This window comes from Echiichthys vipera (assembly GCF_963691815.1).
Source record: "Echiichthys vipera genome assembly, chromosome: 6".
Taxonomy (NCBI): Eukaryota; Metazoa; Chordata; class Actinopteri; order Perciformes; family Trachinidae; genus Echiichthys; species Echiichthys vipera.
The window spans coordinates 23,009,489-23,029,328 of record NC_139831.1 but is presented as its reverse complement, the minus strand read 5'-3'; the positions used below and the strand labels follow the sequence as shown (position 1 = coordinate 23,029,328).

The 19,840-nt window shown below is 40.7% G+C and overlaps 1 protein-coding gene across 1 annotated transcript in view; it reads right to left on the bottom strand.

Annotated features, from left to right (window-relative positions):
• Positions 1-19,840, bottom strand: part of tenm1 (teneurin transmembrane protein 1) — a gene marked incomplete at both ends in the record, with an annotated part of 163,404 nt that overhangs the window by 50,997 nt on the left and 92,567 nt on the right. Inside the window, 9 exons of the mRNA XM_083914792.1 lie at positions 283-535; positions 2,085-2,228; positions 9,266-9,551; positions 12,238-12,499; positions 12,592-12,711; positions 13,990-14,224; positions 17,538-17,684; positions 17,777-17,806; positions 18,071-18,256. Coding sequence (XP_083770918.1) covers positions 283-535; positions 2,085-2,228; positions 9,266-9,551; positions 12,238-12,499; positions 12,592-12,711; positions 13,990-14,224; positions 17,538-17,684; positions 17,777-17,806; positions 18,071-18,256 — 1,663 coding nt within the window. The remainder of the gene's footprint in view (positions 1-282; positions 536-2,084; positions 2,229-9,265; positions 9,552-12,237; positions 12,500-12,591; positions 12,712-13,989; positions 14,225-17,537; positions 17,685-17,776; positions 17,807-18,070; positions 18,257-19,840) is intronic.

Genomic DNA, 19,840 nt, shown 5'->3' with positions numbered 1-19,840 from the left:
TCTTTAAGAGGTAGATTACAGTCTGTGATGTCTGAACCTCACACACTCTGCTTTTGCATGAAGAAAAACTTCAGAATGTATTGTGTTGAGATCAAGCAGATCACAACTCCAGATGCAAACCAGAGCTAATGCCATACTAACTCATATCAGCCGAGCTAATTTTGTCCTAATCGTGCACGACTCAATCCTTTGCTCAAAATCACACTGCTTCCCACTGTAGGAGATCCCTATCAAGCAAAGTGTTACTATCACACTCATAACCAACAAGATCATGACTCTCACTTGAGTTCCAGTATAGTTCTTGTATATCCATCAGGATGGACCCTACGGATGAAGTTGAAGTCTCCCACGTAGAGGGAGCCGTCAGGGCCACTGGCCAGTGCCACAGGGGCAAACAGCATCATATCCCGAGCCGTGCCACTGCAGCTTGGACCGCAGGGAACGCTCCGATAAAAACCATTCCCCATCACCGTGCTGATGACAGGAGGCTGCTGGGAGAGGAAGACGTTCTCTCCATTTCCCTTGTGAAGGATTCCTGAGAGAGGGGGATGCAATAAATACCTTAAAGGCCTCAATCAGCTTCTTACTATGGGTGATGGAGTTCTGAACAGTTTTGGCTATTTAACATGAATGATTTTTCTCTTTTGTTTAGTTTGAGCTCCTCTCATTGGTTTGAAGTGGGCGCACAGAAGCCCTGAAAGGCAAGGTGAAAATATTTTTCATTGTTGGCCAAAACCTAGGTTTACCTCCTACGTAGGAGATGTTAACTTGTACGTAGGAGTAAAGTATCTCCTACCTAAATGCCATACAGTATGTTAAATAAAATAAAACATCAAATTGCAAGTTAAGTACTAGGGATGGGCGTGAGTGATTGATTCCTTGCGTAGTCCTCAATTCGGATTAACTTGATTGGTAAACAATGGCACTCAAGTTTTTTTTTGTAAACATTGATGTCAACAAGCTTGAATAAGCATTAGGTGTTGGGTAGGCTGTATTGCTGTGCATAATTATTCATGCAAGAAGATGCATTGAGTTCCAAAATAGATTTGGAATAACGAGTACTCAAGGAATTGATGCGACCACTCGATCGTGGAATTAACTACTCGTGTCCATCCATAATACGTACACACCTGGACATTGTTTGTTCATTAGAGTTGATGCGTCTGGACATAGCTGTTACACATGAGGTCTGTGTGTTCTAAGTGTAGACTGCTGTTGTTTTTAGGTGATTTAATAAGATAAACACAAGATCTAGAGTACCAGTAAAAGGTTTGGACAAACTTTCTCATTCACTTGAATGGGAAAGCGTGTTCAAACTTTTGACTGGTACTGTCTGTCCACGCACGTAAAATTATGCACGGAGATGGGAACTGGCTGTGAGTGGCTCATTTCATTACCTGCATTAATCATTAAGGTTTAATTGCACTTATAGGCTATACTGTAACATAGGTTGTCAAGTCTGATTTGTGTGTGAGTGTGTGTTTGTGTGTGTGTGTGTGTGTCTGCGTAGACAGGCAAATTTAGCCTTTACTGCGTACTGCTTTTTCTATTATCTTATCTCATCTTGTACATTGTGTTGGTTTGTAGTATTAGGTAATCCAGTTAGCTGGATATCTGCATTTAAGCTATCTTTCAAGGACTGCAATAGAAATTAGAAGGGCACTCATAGAGCGCAGACCTTCACCAAGGACAAATACCTTATTTCGCAATGTTAAAGAAAGTGAAAAATAATTTGTGTATCTGCTCCTTGATTCGGACCCGCTCCACAGTTTAATGGGTTATTTCCACCACCCACGGTTTCCATAATACTGCTGACAAACAAACCAAATTGAAAACATAACCTCCTTGGCAAAGGTAATAAAAAGTCTTGGACTTTATTATGTCATCTTTGACATTTTAGTAGTTGTGTGAGATTTCCTGTACTCCTTTATGAATATCAAATAAAGTCAACAAAAAAAATCCTTTCTATTCCTTATTTATTTATGATAAAAAATTATGTGATTGAGTCAAATTGAGCAAGTAAAAAAACAATAAATTCAATTTGTGCATTAAAAAAATGATAGGTATATATTGCTTGTGCTCACCACTTCGTATGTTCAGGGCATGGTGTTTGTCCAGAGACCACCCTCCCAGGTTTGAGGGGACCAGTTCAAATCCCTGCATCAGAGCAGTCCTCCTCTCCCATTGGATAACGCCGGGACATGACTCATACTCGTAGCCGACAGATACTGAAATGCAAACACATAAGAGGGGTTGATGTTATTCATTAAATGCTATGTGCTGTAGTTCGCTGTGTCAAACTTCAGTATGTGCAGTGAAATGACTGTATGTGGTGGGATTTTTACAGAACTTGGCAGCCAGACTTTACACCCGTCCCCCGTCTCTCTCAAAACTATACTGTATCGAGTGCTGAGACAAATGAAAGGCTTGTAGCGAGACCTCATCAGTGTGTGTGTTTGAGAGAGATCAGTGAGAGGTGGAGGCGTAATCAAGGGGAGCCCGTCTTCATGAAGGAGCCCTAGAATTAGCTGTTGGCCTCTTAGCTGTAATGATACGCTGTGCAGCTTTCCACTACAACGAAAGGCTATCAACAGCTTTTTTTAGCTTGGCAGGATTACCCATGTTTTGACAGTAATTTACCACTTTAGGTTTGGAATGTGTTTAAAGGCAGCAGGTGACAAAACGTGGGCGCTCAAGAAAACACACAAACACACTTACATGTCACTCTGAAACACAAAATCATTCATACATACAGAAAAACGTATTTATACATCAACAGCCATTTCAGAGAAATGGAAATAACACATAATCAGTAGATAAATATTTTACGACACAAAAACATGATAAGCTCATGAGATAATTTATGATACATTATTATAGATGAGACTACGTAACACTGGTAGAAGTAGTGGTTAAAATGAGCCCTACTTCACCCAGCCACAACATTAAAAGTCTGATAAAAAAATCCAATAACAATATACTGCCTTGCCTGGGTCCACACCTTTGAATCTTCCCACTTCACTGAGTTGACTGATTTGTCTAGTATTGTGGCATGAAACATTGGTTTCTTTGTTAAAAAAGCAATCAATCCAACGAGCACCACAGGGGGACGATTACCCAATCAGCGCCATTTTCTCAAAATCCCTCAACATTGTAGTTTGTTTTTATTTGGCTCTGCTACACTAAAGGTACATTTTGCATCTCCTCAACCAGCTCTGTACCATTACTACATTATCAGGCGGACCCCACCCCCCCGCGGGCAAGTGATCAGTAAGCTCCGGGGGCGCACTGGTATCACAGAGGGACACACTTTTCATTTGCACACCCTGCCCATGCTGCAATGACACAAAGCTGGTTGAAGATTGTCAAAGTTTCCCTTTAAAAGGAAGGCAAAACCAGCATGTTGGCATGGCTACGCATCAGTGTGGACTTAAAATGATACGTTGGTCTCTAGCTATTGGTTAGGGAATATCAAATCCCCTCTCTGAAACAGAAAATCGATTAAAGTGGAGGCAATGTCAGGCTGAAATGCAGTGTAATGAGTTGACAGTTCTGTCTGATATCATCCATCCATCCATCCATCTTCAACCACTTGTCCCTATCAGGGTCGCGGGGAGGCTGGAGTCGTTCTCAGCTGACCTGTCTACCTGTCTATCAGGCAGATACAATTTACCTCATAATATTTTTAATTTATTGATATTTATTTTTTATTTTTGTAAAATCTTTAAGGCAGAACTTTTTTTTTCTAATAGAGTATTTTTTATTCTGTGGTAGTGCTACTTTTGTTAAAAGCTGCATTCACTGATTTTTTTTGGCCACCTGTGGGCAAACAGTTTCTTACAGTGCTTACACAGCCAACACACACAGTGCAACATTAGCATTTAATTAGGGTCATTTTTCTAGCCAAGTGTAAGTCCAAAATTCACTATCCTTTGGGCTCTTTAGCAGCTAAATGCTACTTTCACATGCTATTTGCTAACTCTGTCTGCTGTCTGATGCAAGAATGTGTGGTGAGCTACCTGCTGTGTTAGGAAACAACTTTGATGAAAAACCAAAATAGTGTGCTGAAACGTTATTATCTGTGGTCTCATCACTACCAGTGAAATTAAACTCAGTTTTTTGATCATTTGTTTGCATAAAAATATTGATTATTGTGTCTTTAAACACACCACATGCAGAGTTTTAGATTGCTTGTGAGCAAGGCTTTCATTGAAAGTAGCTTTTCACTGTAGGAGCATTAAAGTTGTCATTACAACTTAGCTTGTTCCCTCTGCATGTTTTTGCCGTGTGAGGATGTAAAAAGATGCTAATACATGCCAATTTATTTGCCTGTTTTTGTTTCCAAGGTAATGTAAAGAATGCAAAAAAACTATTTTTAATCTAACTGTATAATTGGAGCAGTCGGAGTTCAATCAGTGACAATTTTAAAAATCGATAACATTACTTCAATGAAGATAATGATATACTATACAGTAGCAAAAGCTTGACGAGTTTGACACAGACAAGGTAGAAGAATAGTTGTCACTGTCAATCAGTGTCGGCGCTGATCTCTCTTAACTCACTTCATTGTGAAAACCAACATGCCTGTGAATCGACGGGCACCCAAGGGAAACTGGGGAGCAAAGGCAGCATAAAGCAGTAGAGATGGTGGAATACCTAAGTAGGGGCGCATGCAACTCAATGGTAGAATCGATAAAGGGATCGGGGAGGGAAAATGGGTAATTTGGGACAGAGGTTACAGTGATAGAAAATAAAGAAACTGCAGTGTTGGGGTTCATTGACCAGGAACTACTGCTTAAGTTCATCCAACAGGTTCATTTGTTTCAATTTTCTTGAGCTCTGATAGGCTTGTGATCTTAAGTTCTTGAAGGACAGAAATATAACTGAGAGGCACTGAGTTTGAAGTAAAATACACATGCTTTTAAATGTAACATATTGTGTAATATTTGACCCTTGAAGTCACATTGAAGCCCCCTTGAAGAACCTGTTTCATGGCCTGGAAACTAATCCATCCTTATGAAAATGCATCAAAGGTTGCCATAAATACATTGCTGTCAGCAGGGACATTGTTCCGTATTAAAAAAAAAAAATACAATAAAACTGATTCCATTTGAGGAACAAGGCTTTTCCAGGACAAAAGGAGCATAGCAATCTCAAAGGGAAAATGTCAGTGTTTTGAGAACTGCTTCACAACCCAATATTACTGTAGCTACATTACAAGACACAACATACACATCAGTACACGTATACACACACTCTCACAAACAATACTCATGCACACTGTAGCACATAAATGCACAGTCAATATCTCACAGGTGAAAGCTTTCATTCCCCTCTGCTGAAGCCTCAGGCAATGTGTTCACCCCAGCAAACAGAGCATGATCTCCCTTTCTCTTGTTCTATCTGGCTATGTGTGAACACATGGAGTGTGTGCGGCCACACGTGTTGGCACGAGCTGTGTGCCAAAAAAGCCCCAGTATCCATTAGTGCGGGAAGGGGAGACTGTAGGTGCTGCAGCCCCTAATATGTGGTAACAAATGTGGTCAATTTGAAGGATGAACTTGTTTTGTCCTTAAGTGTCCTGATGTGACTGCATCCCTTCATCTCAGCTAAAGGTTTAGAGGTGCTACTCAACACAACTGGTGATAGCAGATAACAGCATCTTTATTCACTTTGAGTAAGCTCCATGGAAAACGGAGACACAGCGTCCAGTAGAGAGAGTGAGGCTGCATGTTATCTGGACATCCCCAGGCCAGGCTGTCCTCGTTCACAAAAAAAAAGTTTAGCGAAAGTGTTACCCGATTACGTTTTTAATTATAATATAGTCACACGTGTGGTTGTGATGAGCCACATATAATTGAGATTGTTTTATAGCCCTTTTCCCTGAAACAAAAGACTATGAGTTTTAAATCTCAGTTTATTTGTGAATCACGTTTATGTGGCAATATTAAGATTAAAGTGGTGTTAGTTAAGTTCCCGGCAATTGTTTTTGTAAATTTTAACCCCATTTGACCCTCAGTTTCAAAAGTACAACATCACTTTTATCCTAAAAGTTTAAAAAAAACTAGCCATAAATGTTTTGTTTTAAAGGCTTAATTTACACCGTCAGTGGGTCCTACTGTCCTTATAGTGTGATAATTACGGAGCATAATAGGCTAACCAGACAGCATTGTGTGAATTTAGTAGAATGTGTTGATAGGATCAGGAAATACTCATTATATGGTTTAAAGAGTTAAAAATAATTTCAGGAAGAACTATACCACATATTACATTCTACTTCTGTTTTGTTGATGGCACTACTGTGGTATTTAACTACAGGTGTTTTGTACGGATCACTGTGATGACACACTCTTACGCACGGAACGCATTAGCATCGGATTATCAGAATGTCCACAAAAGTGAATCCGCTGCTCATGGCAGTTTGTTTGAGCGGATGTATTCCTATTTGAATCTCTGCAGACGGTCCAGGACAACAAGTTTCCTTTGAGGCAAACTCTCCACAGTGTTCCCTAGCTGTCAGTGCATCATGACAGGGAGAGCTCTGTGATTAAAGAGGATCAAGGTATGTATAAATATGATTAGCCATGCTTAGCATAACCTCTGACGAGCCCACCTATAATGCATAATAATGTGTTTTTTCTGTTCCCACCCCGTGCCCAAGTGCACCACATGTACAGTATGTGTGCCAAAGGAGCCAGGCCAGGAAATTACTGAATGTGCGTTCAGCATGCTCCCAATGGGCAGGACGCACTTGACTGTGATCTGGGCACTGCTGGGCTCATGGAAATAAGTCCTCGGTGTCCTCCTGTGCGCACAGAGAAACAACTCCACAATTGAAAAAGATTTAGAATATTTATTTGTATTTCGACGCAAATGTAAGACTTGACTTAATGTACTACATCTGTCAGTTGTTTCTTCTAAACATTAATATGTGCATGCACGTAAGCAGTTGTGCTGAAAATATGTTCGCGCACTTGCCAGGAACTATACAGAGGGAAGGATCAGGGGGGAACATTGGTTGAGAAGAAAGAACAAGGGAGGGCAAGGGAAGACAGGACAGAAGCAACAGGGGAGATCAGAGAGGATGGAGGAAATAACAAGCAGGGAAGAGAAGAAAAGAGAGTTCAGCAGAGGACAGAAAGACAGGAAACACAGTGAGGGTAAAGGAAGATAGGACATGGGGGAGGGAGGGGGGGTGCAGGGAGGGAGGTTCAGCAAAGCAGAGCACATAAAAAAACAGGATCATAAGAGTCGAGAAGAGGTGAAAGATCAGGAGAGAGCAGATAAAATGCAGCTCTAACAGATAAAGACAGGAGGGGACGGATCAGGAGAAGAGAGAAAGCCTAGGGATGGAGAGATGCAATCTTTGTCTGAGACCATATACTCGAATGGACAAAGCTTCTGGTAGACCTCTGATATTTCAGTGCTTATGGAAAGCTCTCTGTCACAGCTCCACTGTTTGTTAACAGCCTTGCACAGAAACAGTGGAGAACACAGGGGGTAGAAACATTATCTCTCAAATGACCAATGAAAAGTTCAAAGGTTTAAGCCTTGACAGCATGTTTTAGATGGCTGTGTTTGCAATAATGAACCAAGAGTGCATAACACTCACAGTTATACATCCTGTATATGTTGAGAGAGAACAAAGGGGCAAAGAGACAATAAGACACATTTTTGAAAACTTTCCATGCACAGATTTGTATTTAGCACATGAACACATTTTTCTTGACAGAGCCAGTTCTGTCAGGACTGTGAATAAGGGCTATATTCCTGCCTCTGCAGATGATTTCTTTACTGCCAGTTACCCAAAAGTATATTTGTCGAGCCATCCACCTTCCCATTCTCTCTTCTCAGTACAGTTATAGTCTTCTCTGCTGTCTGAAGGTCTTAGAAAGGACTTAACTGCTCGCTGTTTACCTGTTTGCACAACTCACTTTATTATATGTTTTGAATTTCCTGACAAATTATATTCAAACTATACTACATTGTGGTAGCTGCAGTTGTCAAACCATTATTAAAGAACTGGACCTAGATATTGAATTAATTATTTATTCATTATGAGGCATTATACAATTTCTTATTTCCCAGCAGGAGACTGCCCATTAACAATTTGTTGGTTACTGATTGTATGGTCAATCATTTTTCAAGATGACTTCCAATCAGGCTTTATAATGCTGCGGACCAATAATTGTTGAGAGAAAGTCATCACTAGCACCACACGGGACATCTGCCATTTTAAAATAACCAAGCTACCGTACCATTATTTATTCACCCGGCCCACATTTTAAAAAATGGCAGCCCACAAAACTACAATGATGTACGATGTACAATGGACATCCGATTGAAGGATTCAGCGAAGAAAGAAAGAAAGAAAGAAAGCATGCCTTTATTTGTCCCATGGGGGGAAATTCACTTTTCACTCTTTTTTTGTTGTTTTGAACACACACTGGACTCAAATATGCATACATGCACAAACAGGTCCTATATACACATGCATTAATGGAGAGATGTCAGAGTGAGAGGACTTTCGGTGGTGCCCAGGGTGAAATGGCACTTCTCCAGCCAACAGTCCACCCTCCTCTCTTGATCTGTATAGGGACTTGAAACAGCAACCCTTCAGTTCCCAAGCCAAGTCCCTATGGACTGAGCCACTGCTGCCCCAAGAGTCATGCTGAAGATGATGTCACAGCAGTTTCACTCAGTGTTGCTATGGCAATCAGCTGAGAATTACAGTGAGGGGGTACTATCCACTAATGATGCATGGATTATTTAATAGTACATGCAGATGCAAATGGTGTCAGAGCTGATCGGTGCATTTCTACTTTTAAAAACAAAACAAAAACAGAAAGTACTGGTACCAAAAAAGTGAGCTGAGCCAAATCAGACCATGCAGTGTGAATGTGTTATTATAGTGAAGTGGGAGGATGATTCAATATTTGACACAGTTTATCAAAGTATTTTAAAGGGTTGTAAAGTGATAAGCCTTCTTTTCTATTTATTTACTTTAATGTCTAGCCTGTCTTTCTTCAATGTTTGCAAATCCCCCCATTAAAGAGATATTTTGCTGATTATAATCCAGGTATGTGTCATGTCAATTTGGGTATTGTGTTCAGATGAACTGTGTTTGGCCTGTCTGTGAAGCCAAGGGAAAGAACCTCCGGTAAAGCTCACTTATTATTAATTATCACCTGTTTTATACATTCACAAACATAAATGTGAAAAGAGAGATGACAGAAAGGCTCATTGTATTTTATATTCTACCTACCAGTGGCATGAGTGAGGCCCCAGACCTCCTGGCCGTAAACGTCAGTCTTGTTCCAGACCAGCCTGTGGACCAGGCCAGGCCCAGCAGGATACCAGCGCTGGTACAACCTCCCCTGGACCGATGCACGGACGTGCACCTTGGATAGACCTCCCAATGGGGAGATGGGGGACAACGGGGAGGGAGGGGTGAGGAGGATTCTCAGCAGAGAGAGGTAGCCTGCAGCACGGGTGCTCAAATAGTTCAACTTCAAAAAGGCTCCGGGGATTGAAACTTCTTCCTGCACCGCCTAAGGAGCAAAAGAAAGGGAGCAGAGTGAGAAATGCAGGTGACGGATAGAGAAGAAATGAGAGAATATAAGAAAGAAAGGTATTTTAACATTACTTTGTATTTATACAATGAGCTACGTAATTAGGGGCAGGTGGCAGGTATAGGAAGAAATTGCTCACACAGTACTGTGCAGTGAGTAATATAAATAATAATAATAATGAAATAACTTTCTTTTCTATAAGGGCTTTCTTTGAAAGAAAATGGAGAAGAAATGTTCAGATATCCTCTATCTTACAGAGCAGTAAATAAGGAGCCAAGTTCCCTTCCACTTATAATCAGTTATCTAGCTGCTGCAGCACACATTTATTCAGTCACTTTAATATTTCTCCTGGCTGAAATCAGATGCTGTTGGAGTCAGTGATTACCTCAAATCCAATTATCTCTAAGATGCATGTCTCTGACACATTTTCATCAAATGTCTAAAAGTTTTGATTTTATCTCTGATCACAGGTAAACACAGTGGGTGTTACTGCCTTGTTATGAACACTAAGTACTGTTCTTTGCTTTCTATCTGTTTGTCTTGAGGTGTTATGTGTCACGAGGATAACATGTTCCTTCATTCTGACGATGTGTTCAATCTCATCAGTCTCATCTGATTTCATGATTAGCTTGAGTTTACAGTGTGTTGAAGGGATATGAAGGATACTATTTAGAAGTGAAAACTGCTTTTCCTCTGCTACAAAAGGATCATGTGACCATGGCACATATTGGATGTGACATCTTCTGCAATCTACCACGTGTCCGGGTAACAAGAAAACTACCATCTGTGTACAGAGAATTTTAGTTGGAAATGAAATGAGGTCAGGGTGAGGTTTTGGTCACTGTAAAAAAAAAAAAAAAAGAAAAGTTGGGAGTCACGTCTGAGGGTAAATATATAATCACCAGTCTCACCTCTACATGTGACTTTCAACCACCTCATTTGCTTTTGTGGTGGGGAAGTAGGAGGAGTGCTCCTTTCTTATTTGCATCATGCAAATAAGAAAGGAGCTAAATTTGCAAAATCCTGTGAGACCATGTTGGTTTGTTGCTGAGCTGTAACAAATTGAGTTTCTTTCTGCCTGTGAACATGACACAGTGAATTGTTAAATAATGTATTTTCTGATTGTAGTTCAAAGCCCCATATAGAAAAAAAAAGGATATTTCTATGTCTTTTTGATTATAAAGCAGGTTGAGGTGTCTCTAAACACTCAATCCACAGAGAAATACACACAGCCTGTATACAGAAACTGTCTTTAAACGATTCGTCAGGACCTCTGTACGGTTGTGATGTCTTAACCAGACCTAGAATTTCATAATTTTAGAAGCAAGGCCACTTGGCCTGCAGCGTGACAATTTTTTTGAGGGCACAATGCCACATGCCAGGGCATCAAGGCTACAAGTTTAAAAAAAAGGATTTTGATTTCAGTTAAATAGACAAATCCATTTCTAAAAGCATGAATGCCTTTTTAATGAACAAGACTTCTAGAGAAATAAAAAACTTTATCAAAACTATTATCAAAAGAATAATTTATTATATAAAAGGTTTGGGATCACATACCATCAGTACAATCACTGAAGCCTCAGGGCACTAAGATGAACAAGAAATATTAAAAAACAAAACAAAACTCAATCATTTGAGTTGTCATGCTTTGATGAGGGGTGTTCTGGTGCTTCTTGGCCCATAAGAATGTATCTATGTTAAGAGACAGACATTTTCACTGTATGTAGTTTACATACTTTGTCATATGTCATATATCTGATTTATGTGTGGGATTGTTCAACAGTCTGTAAAATTAATTAAATCTGGGGTAGGCAGTTTATTTTTGGTGATGTTGGGCAAAAAAAAAAGTCCATTGTTATTTTTTTATATTGTAATTTAATTGTTCTGAGAGAAAACTAGGCTTCTGCAGAGGTAATTTTCAGAAAGAGAGAGAGAGCGTTCCTATTTGCTCAGGACAGAGAGGAAGAGCAGCAAGAAGAGGTCTCGCTCAACTTAAAATTCTGTTTTTTTTTCTATTGCTTTTTACCTACTGCAGCTTTAATCAATAACAGTCTGAACTACACATTGTTTTTCCTCTGGAGCTAATGATGGAAATGGCAATATAGTGAGTCATCTCGCTTCATTTCTATATTTATTAAGAAATACACATACTGCACATAGTGAGCCATCACGTTTGCTTCTCAACTCTGATGAGAGTTGTACACACAAAGTACCAACCGAGTGGCGACTGTCTCTTTTCAAAATCTCCTCAGAAACTTCAAAAACAAAAGCTCTTTACTGCTTATATTGTTATCGTGTTGCTTATGCTGATATCGACAAAGCAAACACCAGGTAGACTCAACCGGAGAGTGCCATTACAGTGCCCTTTCAGTCATTCCCCACTTCCTGTGTACCCACGACTCACAGAGTACAGATGCAGAAGACTCGTAAATGCTGAACAAGCAGACTGGGCTTTTTTTGGAGGGGGGCTTAAAGAAACAGGTGCTAATACAGAGCGTTTCAAACAGAGGGTGAATACAGAAACATTCAGACAAACAGTATTAGAAAATATATATATGTATAATGTATTTTTTTAATTAAAGCACGTAAACATGTTCTAACAGAAACCCAAAATAGTATGAACCTGAAAATGAGAGTAATCTGGGACCTTTAAGTAGTTTTGTACCTGTAGCTCAGGTACTGCAGGCCCCTTCTCTGCACATGCTCCTGTGTATCTGGGAAGCGGGTAGGGCAGGACCAGCGGGTAGGGACTCAAAACACTCCTGATATCACAGTTAGGAGGTTGAGCTTCCTCCCGGGACATGGTCACCTGATCCAAAACCAGGAAGTTGTTGTTTGGCGTCCAGATGGTGCGTGTCTGTGGCAGGAAGGGTGGCCGCTGGAACATCAGGGTCATAGACATCGCACCCAAGGTCACCAGGTCAAAACTGTAATTAAATGACAGTAAGAATAAGAGTTTCACACAAGGGAAATTAAAAAAACAAAAACAAACATGTATTTAGTGTGTGGATGTCTCTACCTTCCGTCCTGCCTACTGATAGTGTAACCATACTCTGGATGCTGTGGGAAGGTGATGTTCACTCCAACCAGAGGAGCGCTGTCCTGCAACGCGACACTACCTCTAATCACAGCTACCCGACTGGAAAAACAAAGATGGAAACCAGAGAGAAAGAGAGAGAGAGAGAGAGAGAGAGAGAGAGAGAGAGAGAGAGAGAGAGAGAGAGAGAGAGAGAGAGAGAGAGAGAGAGAGAGAGAGAGAGAGAGAGAGAGAGATGCAAAATGAAAGGGAGCGTTGGCAGGTTACAATGATGGAGAACATAATGATTGTTTGCAAAGAGAGGCATATTGTACCAAACGACCTTGTGCATGGAGAAAAAGCAACTGCATTTATTCTGCTCAGTACAATTCCCTTTCTTTCAGAGATTGCCAGGATACAAGGACCATAAATATAGCTTCACCCACACCAAAAACCTTTCAACACCATGGCATATACAAAACTAAACTTCCACATCATGTTTATATTACAGTGACAGTGGTACGTGCAGTGGTGTTGTTCTTTAAATAGACCTCAAACTCATTCAAATCAGTCACATCCAGAATATTTTTTGATATCTATCTAGATTTTGCTGGTAAAGTTTGAAACACACTTCTTAAATCTGCAATAATAACTGAACTGGTCAAATGATGACACACACATTCATACGTACACAAACGTTCACTGATGGAGCCTATCTGTTACTCTAGAAGAGGGATAAATGAAGGATGGTGAGGTTTCCCCGGGTGGCTGCAATACCCCAGTTGTTACTCTTGTCCTGAAAGTTGCCATCGATTTCCCCTCTGAAAAAACTGCTACATAATTAATTTATTTGTTTATTCGACAAGTGAACCAGGGGGAAAAAATGCACTTGGCCATTTGTCAGAGAGGCATCACTTCTTGTTTTCCAAACCGAACTAGGTCAACATCTTGCCAGTGCGATGTATTTGCTCTCTTACATGGCAGTGAGAGGCTCCTGAAAAATTAATGGGGACACCTTTATGACTGGTGTAACTGAATGACACATTAATATGTAACAAACAAATACTCTGCAGTTGTAGCCTGACACTGATACCAGAAGACGATGCACTGCTGTGTCACTTCTCCAGGGGAGCACAGATCGGGGAGAGGTGTGCACAAAGTCGTGTGAATACATGAAAAGCCTCATTTGCATGCAAACACACTCTCATTAAACACATAATGGGCAATGGATGACTCAATGCATTCATACAGATGTGCTTTACTTCATTATCTACTTCTTGTGTCTTCCTACATACAGTATAGAAAGGACAACTCAAGGACACAGACGCACAAAACAAACACGTGAAGGTATTGGCATGAGCACTAGAATGCAGGCAAACAAAAGAGTATACAAGAGCATACCTGGTATCAAAGGGCACGTCTCCTGGGAGAGTGTGAGTGGCTGCTTTGCCAAGAAGGAAACGTATGCGGCGGTAGAAGCTGTGAGAGTGTGTGCTGCTGGGTGAGGGGGGTGCTGCGGAGGTCAGAGGGCTATGCTGCAACAGGGCCAAGGGGTCAGCCGAGCCGTGACACAGAGGGTCAGAGCCGCAACTCAGCTGCTCGCAACAGTCTGGGTCTACGCAGTCCATGAGGCCGTCTGAAATGAACGAGTAATCAAACATTTAAAAAAAACAACACACAAATAGCGTTATGTGAGGTTGTTGTGGGATGTGGGGTAATTTGAATTAACACAGTTAACATTGGGGGGGGGTGTTAACATCTTTATTGTACATAGTTAATAAAAGCTTAGGTAGATTTAAGTGACTAAGGTGCTGAGAACACATTCCTAAAGGCCAAGGCACTGTATATATCCGCAGAAGACATGATAAAACCACAGAACTGCCAGGAAATAATTTTCACACTGCTGGCAAGCCAGAAACTCTTACTGGAGTAATCTAATCTACAACAATGAACTGCACATGTATCATGATTATACCGAGTATCAATCAAATGAGATTCATTAGGGGCCATCAGTGTACAATTATAGCATCTATTGTTATAAATCAGATGTGAATCAGCAGCAATATTTGACTGTGATCCATAAAAGCCCAGAGTAAACAATGAGCCGCAGATACAAAGCAAGGCGGTAGGTAATAGGAGCCTGGCTGGTATTTGTGTTTCCTATTTCAAGCCTTTTCTGAAAAGTCAGGAAGCAGTGCTGACATTTAAATGCATCTGACCACAGAGCAGAGAGCGAAAGGCCAACAATATTCTATTATAACCTCCTCCTACAAAGGTAGCACTGTACAATGGTTGATTTCCATAAGATTCCCTGCTTCAACTTGAAAGCCCACTATTAATTGAAATCTGAATATCACTGTCATTGAAAGACACACATTTGTAGGTTATTATGCAGGCATAGTTGTTTACTATCACACGCAAAGAAGCTCAGTAAAAATGTACATAATATGTAAAACATATAAATATGTATGATTTCACTGCCTAGTGTGTGGAAAAAATGTATTTTTTTTAAGAGGAAGAACAATGAGCGCTCCATTCCCATACAGACAGTATAATTGGAACTCTCTCTTCCTCTTAATTCTCTGATTACTTGTGATAGCATCTTTCCATCTCTATCTTCAGAGAAAAAAAAGATTGCTTGTGAGAGAGGGCTATGAGAGCCTGCGATATATCTGCCAATTTAGGGAGATGGCTGCATTGCGAGGTAGAAAATTATGGTATCTCAAAAGCAGTGCAAAGAGGTGTAGGGATCGAAAGATAAGAGAAGTATAAGTGGTCGCTATAAGGCTTTGTTAGTGTGTCTTTCTCCTGCATAATCATCCCTAAACTGAAACTTCATCAACATTCAAAAGGCTTTATAATAACATATAATGCCTTCAGTATGTATTTAGATTTTTGCATAAAGTGTATAGAGAAAACCTTCCACGCACACGCACACACACACACACACACAAACACACACACACACACACACACAGACACACACACACACACACACACACACACACAGACACACACATACACACACAAACACACACACACACACACACACACACAAACAGACACACACACACACACACACACTGTATTTTCATCCTGTTTTGTTTTATCTAGTTTAATTTGTACGTATCACTCACTTGCTTTTTTGACTCCTCAATGCGGGATTCATAAAGTTTAACTTATCTTATATGTTATCATCTTAAATTCAGCACTTTTCAAAGGTAACACAATCCGCCTTCAAGGATCTCAAAAGTACACTGATTATAAAAACAATCTGTTTAATCCATAGAAAAAACACAAGAGTAATTAGTGGTTTTATGGGGGGTTATATGACTACTTCTTGGCCAGGCGCAGTGACTTCCTGGAATCTCGCAACCTCACACAAATGACTAGACTCCAGGAATGTACTGCTCCTTATACCCAATGGGCAGATCAATCAACTTTATCGATCTTCTCAACTTATCTCTGCAAAAAAAAGTACATTTTCTTCATCAGCATTATTCCATTAAACTCCATGTCCTTAATTTGTTTTATTTTAAATGTGTAGTCACAAAGTCCAAGCTGATATAACCCCTGATGACATCATTAGGGTTATTCTTTTCAGACCTGACATTCTGCAGAGCCACAAAAGGCATTATAATACTGTTTTCACAGGCTGACTTATAATCTACATGACCAGGAGACTGACATGTATGTGTAAAATCGTCGGAATGCCCATTTAAAAAGAGTAAAACCAAGACAGGGCTCAGTGTGACTGAATTAACAGTAACAATATGCTCATGTACAACGTGTAAATGTATTAGGTGCACAGTGCGACAGTCCTTATATTTCTGACATAATCCATTAATACGATGCAAAAACCCATCAGTTACCATCGTTACCTTTTTTCAGCCCCTGTTTTATAGTCACAATACATGTTTTTATTGTACGGCTCTGCCAAGTTCTAATCCAGGGTAAAGACCTGTAATTCATATCTTGAATGACTTTCTGAAGTGCTTGTCAGTCACGCGGCTTCGGTAAATAATGCGCGGGAAAAGAAAAAGGTTACAGTGCAGCTATCAGAACCAGTCGCAAAAAGACTACAAAAAATGTATATGTGTTTGATGTTTCCTGCAGCTTTTTGCACTGACTCAAATGCCAAAAAAAAACCCACAAGAGAAAGCCTTTTGTCCAAACAAAAGAGACACTACCATGTTTGCTATGATGGATTACAACACCGACATAACGGGCATGTCCATAATGGATATTTGATGTTTCGAAATGAATGTGCACTATACTCTCTAAACTTGTTACGTGTTAGATACAAGCTTTGGATGTGACTGAAATGGCAAATAAGTGATTGCAATGAGCAAGAGTTCCCTGCCACTGCTGAAATGTTCCTTTCTTGTCTCTTCACATGAGGATGGAAAAACACAGCTACATGGCTGAGCGACACACACCTCGCACCTGCCACAAAACACAAGGAATCAGAAATCTATTCTGCATGGTTGGCTGTATTTAGACTTGAGAAACTGAGTGCCTATTTATCCTAGTGGGTGGTATGCATATCAGACATTTAGCTGTGATAAGAGGAAAAACAGACATAAACACACACACACACACACACACACACACACACACACACACACACACACACACACACACACACACACACACACACACACACACACACACACACGCACGCACACGCACACGCACACACACACACGCACATGCACACACAAAAAAATACATATTCAATATAATAATGACCAGCGGGACTCTACAGGACTCTCAGCAGGATTGGTAAAACACATAGGGCTGCAGGGGAGGAACACTGAGGCAGATTTTTTCAGCAGGAGAAACAGGAGGAGAAGGAATGGAATGGACAATCTGCCACAAAGATAGAAATGAAAGAGGTAAGAAAAGGAAAAAAAGATAGAAAATGATAGATGACGTTAGAATGTCACCTCCGTCGTTGTCTGTTCCATCACTGCAGTCAGTTTCCATGACAACGCTGCATCCAGGCCCACTCCATCCAGCCTGGCAGATGCAGCGCCAGCCACTCTGCTCCAGGGTACAGCGCCCATGCCCGCTGCACAACCCTGGGCATCCGTCTGAAAAGGTGTGTCAAACACACGGACACACATTTGTAAGAATGTTGGAGGAGCAGAATGCTAAATTTAAATTTTAAATAAAGACAAATTACCTTTCACGACAACGTCCAAATCATGAGTAACTGCAATGGAGAAAAAAAAGGAGAGTTTGAAAAAAACAAACAGCGATTGTAAATGGAAATCATTTCAGTAACACCTTTTTTTTCTATGCTATTTATCACACAAATCAAAATATCACAAGGAATAATTAAACACCCCCACATGAACACACACGCACACACACACACACACACACACACACTCACACACACACACACACACTCACACACACACACACACACACACACATACACACACACACACACACACACACACACACAGCTCACCAATGTTACAGTGCTCTCCCTCCCAGCCAGGCTGGCAGATGCATGTCCCGTCGTGGCACTGGCCATGTTCTTCGCAGCGAGGATGGCACGCTCTCTGGTCGCACGCAGCGCCAATCCAACCCTCTTCGCACTGGCACTGGCCCTCTGAGCAAACACCATGGCTGCCACATGGCACCGGGCACAGCTCTGCGGAACAGGTGGGTAGGGATATGCGTGAGTAAAAAGCATGTAAGTGTGAGAGGGAGAGAGAATGAAAGGGAGGGGGGCAGATGGAGGAAATTGAGTGTTGGAAGAAAAACAAAAGGTAAAAGAGGCCCGGTTGACATGGAGAGTGGAAAAATAGTAGAAAAAAATCAGAATTGGTAGTGAGCTATCGGATATAGATGAGAGAGAAAAACTAGCAATAGCAGAGGATAACCTCAGAGACTAAAAACTCTACTTTCTCACAATACATAATCTTCCCACCTCTAATAGCTGAGCTCCCTGAAGGAGAGAAAGAGTGAATAGACTCATAATAACAGCCAAATGATTCGTATTTGCACCGCATATTTAAACTACAGGGACTCCAATTCAGCTCTATTATTCTTTTCTGACATTTTGATCTGATTTGGTGGGTATGTTAATACCCTTTATTTCTCTTCATCTCTCTATCTTTCACTCTGTCAGCTTTCTCTTTTCACTATACCTTTTCCTTCCCTCTCTCTCTCCTGCAACACCCCTTAAAAATATATTTTTGTCTGTTTCCTTTTCTCTCTCTCTCTCTCTCTCTTTCTCTCTCTCTCATTGCACAAGCAAACCCTCATCCATCAGTAAAGAGAGCAAAGTGCTGGAGGCACACAAAGACTACTTATCCAGCTGCAGTAAAAAGTTATTTCAATTTAAATATACATAGCATACAGAGGGAAGAAAATGTGGATTCAAGTTGGAGAGTTTTTCAGTTCTCTATTAGAATTACATTAGCTTAGCTATGCTTCAACAACACCAGGACGCAGAATTGCTGGGTCCTTTTGATTAAAAGCCCGGCAGGTAGAGGGAGGCTGCTCATATCTCAGATATTCAGCCACGGTGTATCATTATCATGGGCTATATCACTATAATAAGGCATATATACACCTGAGAGCAGCAGCTAATGCCAATTGCCTGCAAATCATTGGTGTGCATAGTAAGGCGGACCTTCAATAGCAGTGTTAAATTAGTGTGCTGGAAACAAAGGGAAGTCGGTGCTAGAATGACTATTTTCCTCTCTGTCAGTTTACACTTCAAGGACAAGGGCACTTTTTTCACTGTGTACCGCAGCCATAGTACTGCATTCAACATAATAGACACTGTAGCACACACTTTACTTTTCTCGCTACAATGGCTTACTCACTGTCCTTTCTTTGGAATAGCTGTCTATTTAAGCAGGAGGAGTTTACTGAGTGAAAAAGAAAGTGCAGGTAGGTGTAGATGTAAGATTGTTTTCTTAAAAACCATATCCAGAAACAAAACACTGACTAATATATAACATACAGGTAAAGGGGTCTGCAATAAACATAAGCAAGCTTCTAAATGCCAGGCTGACTGTGGCTCAGAGTAGCAGTCTCTGAAAGGTCTTGCAGCAAAGTGAGAATAGAGGTCTTTTTTCTTGCCTGCCTTTTTTTAAACACATTTAGCTGAAGGGGATGTGAGTTCGTGTGTGTGTGTGTATGCATGGGCATGTGTGTATGATATGTGCTACACCGTAAATGTGCAGTTAAGAGAGCGTTATTGCATGAGGGGGGGCTCCAGAAT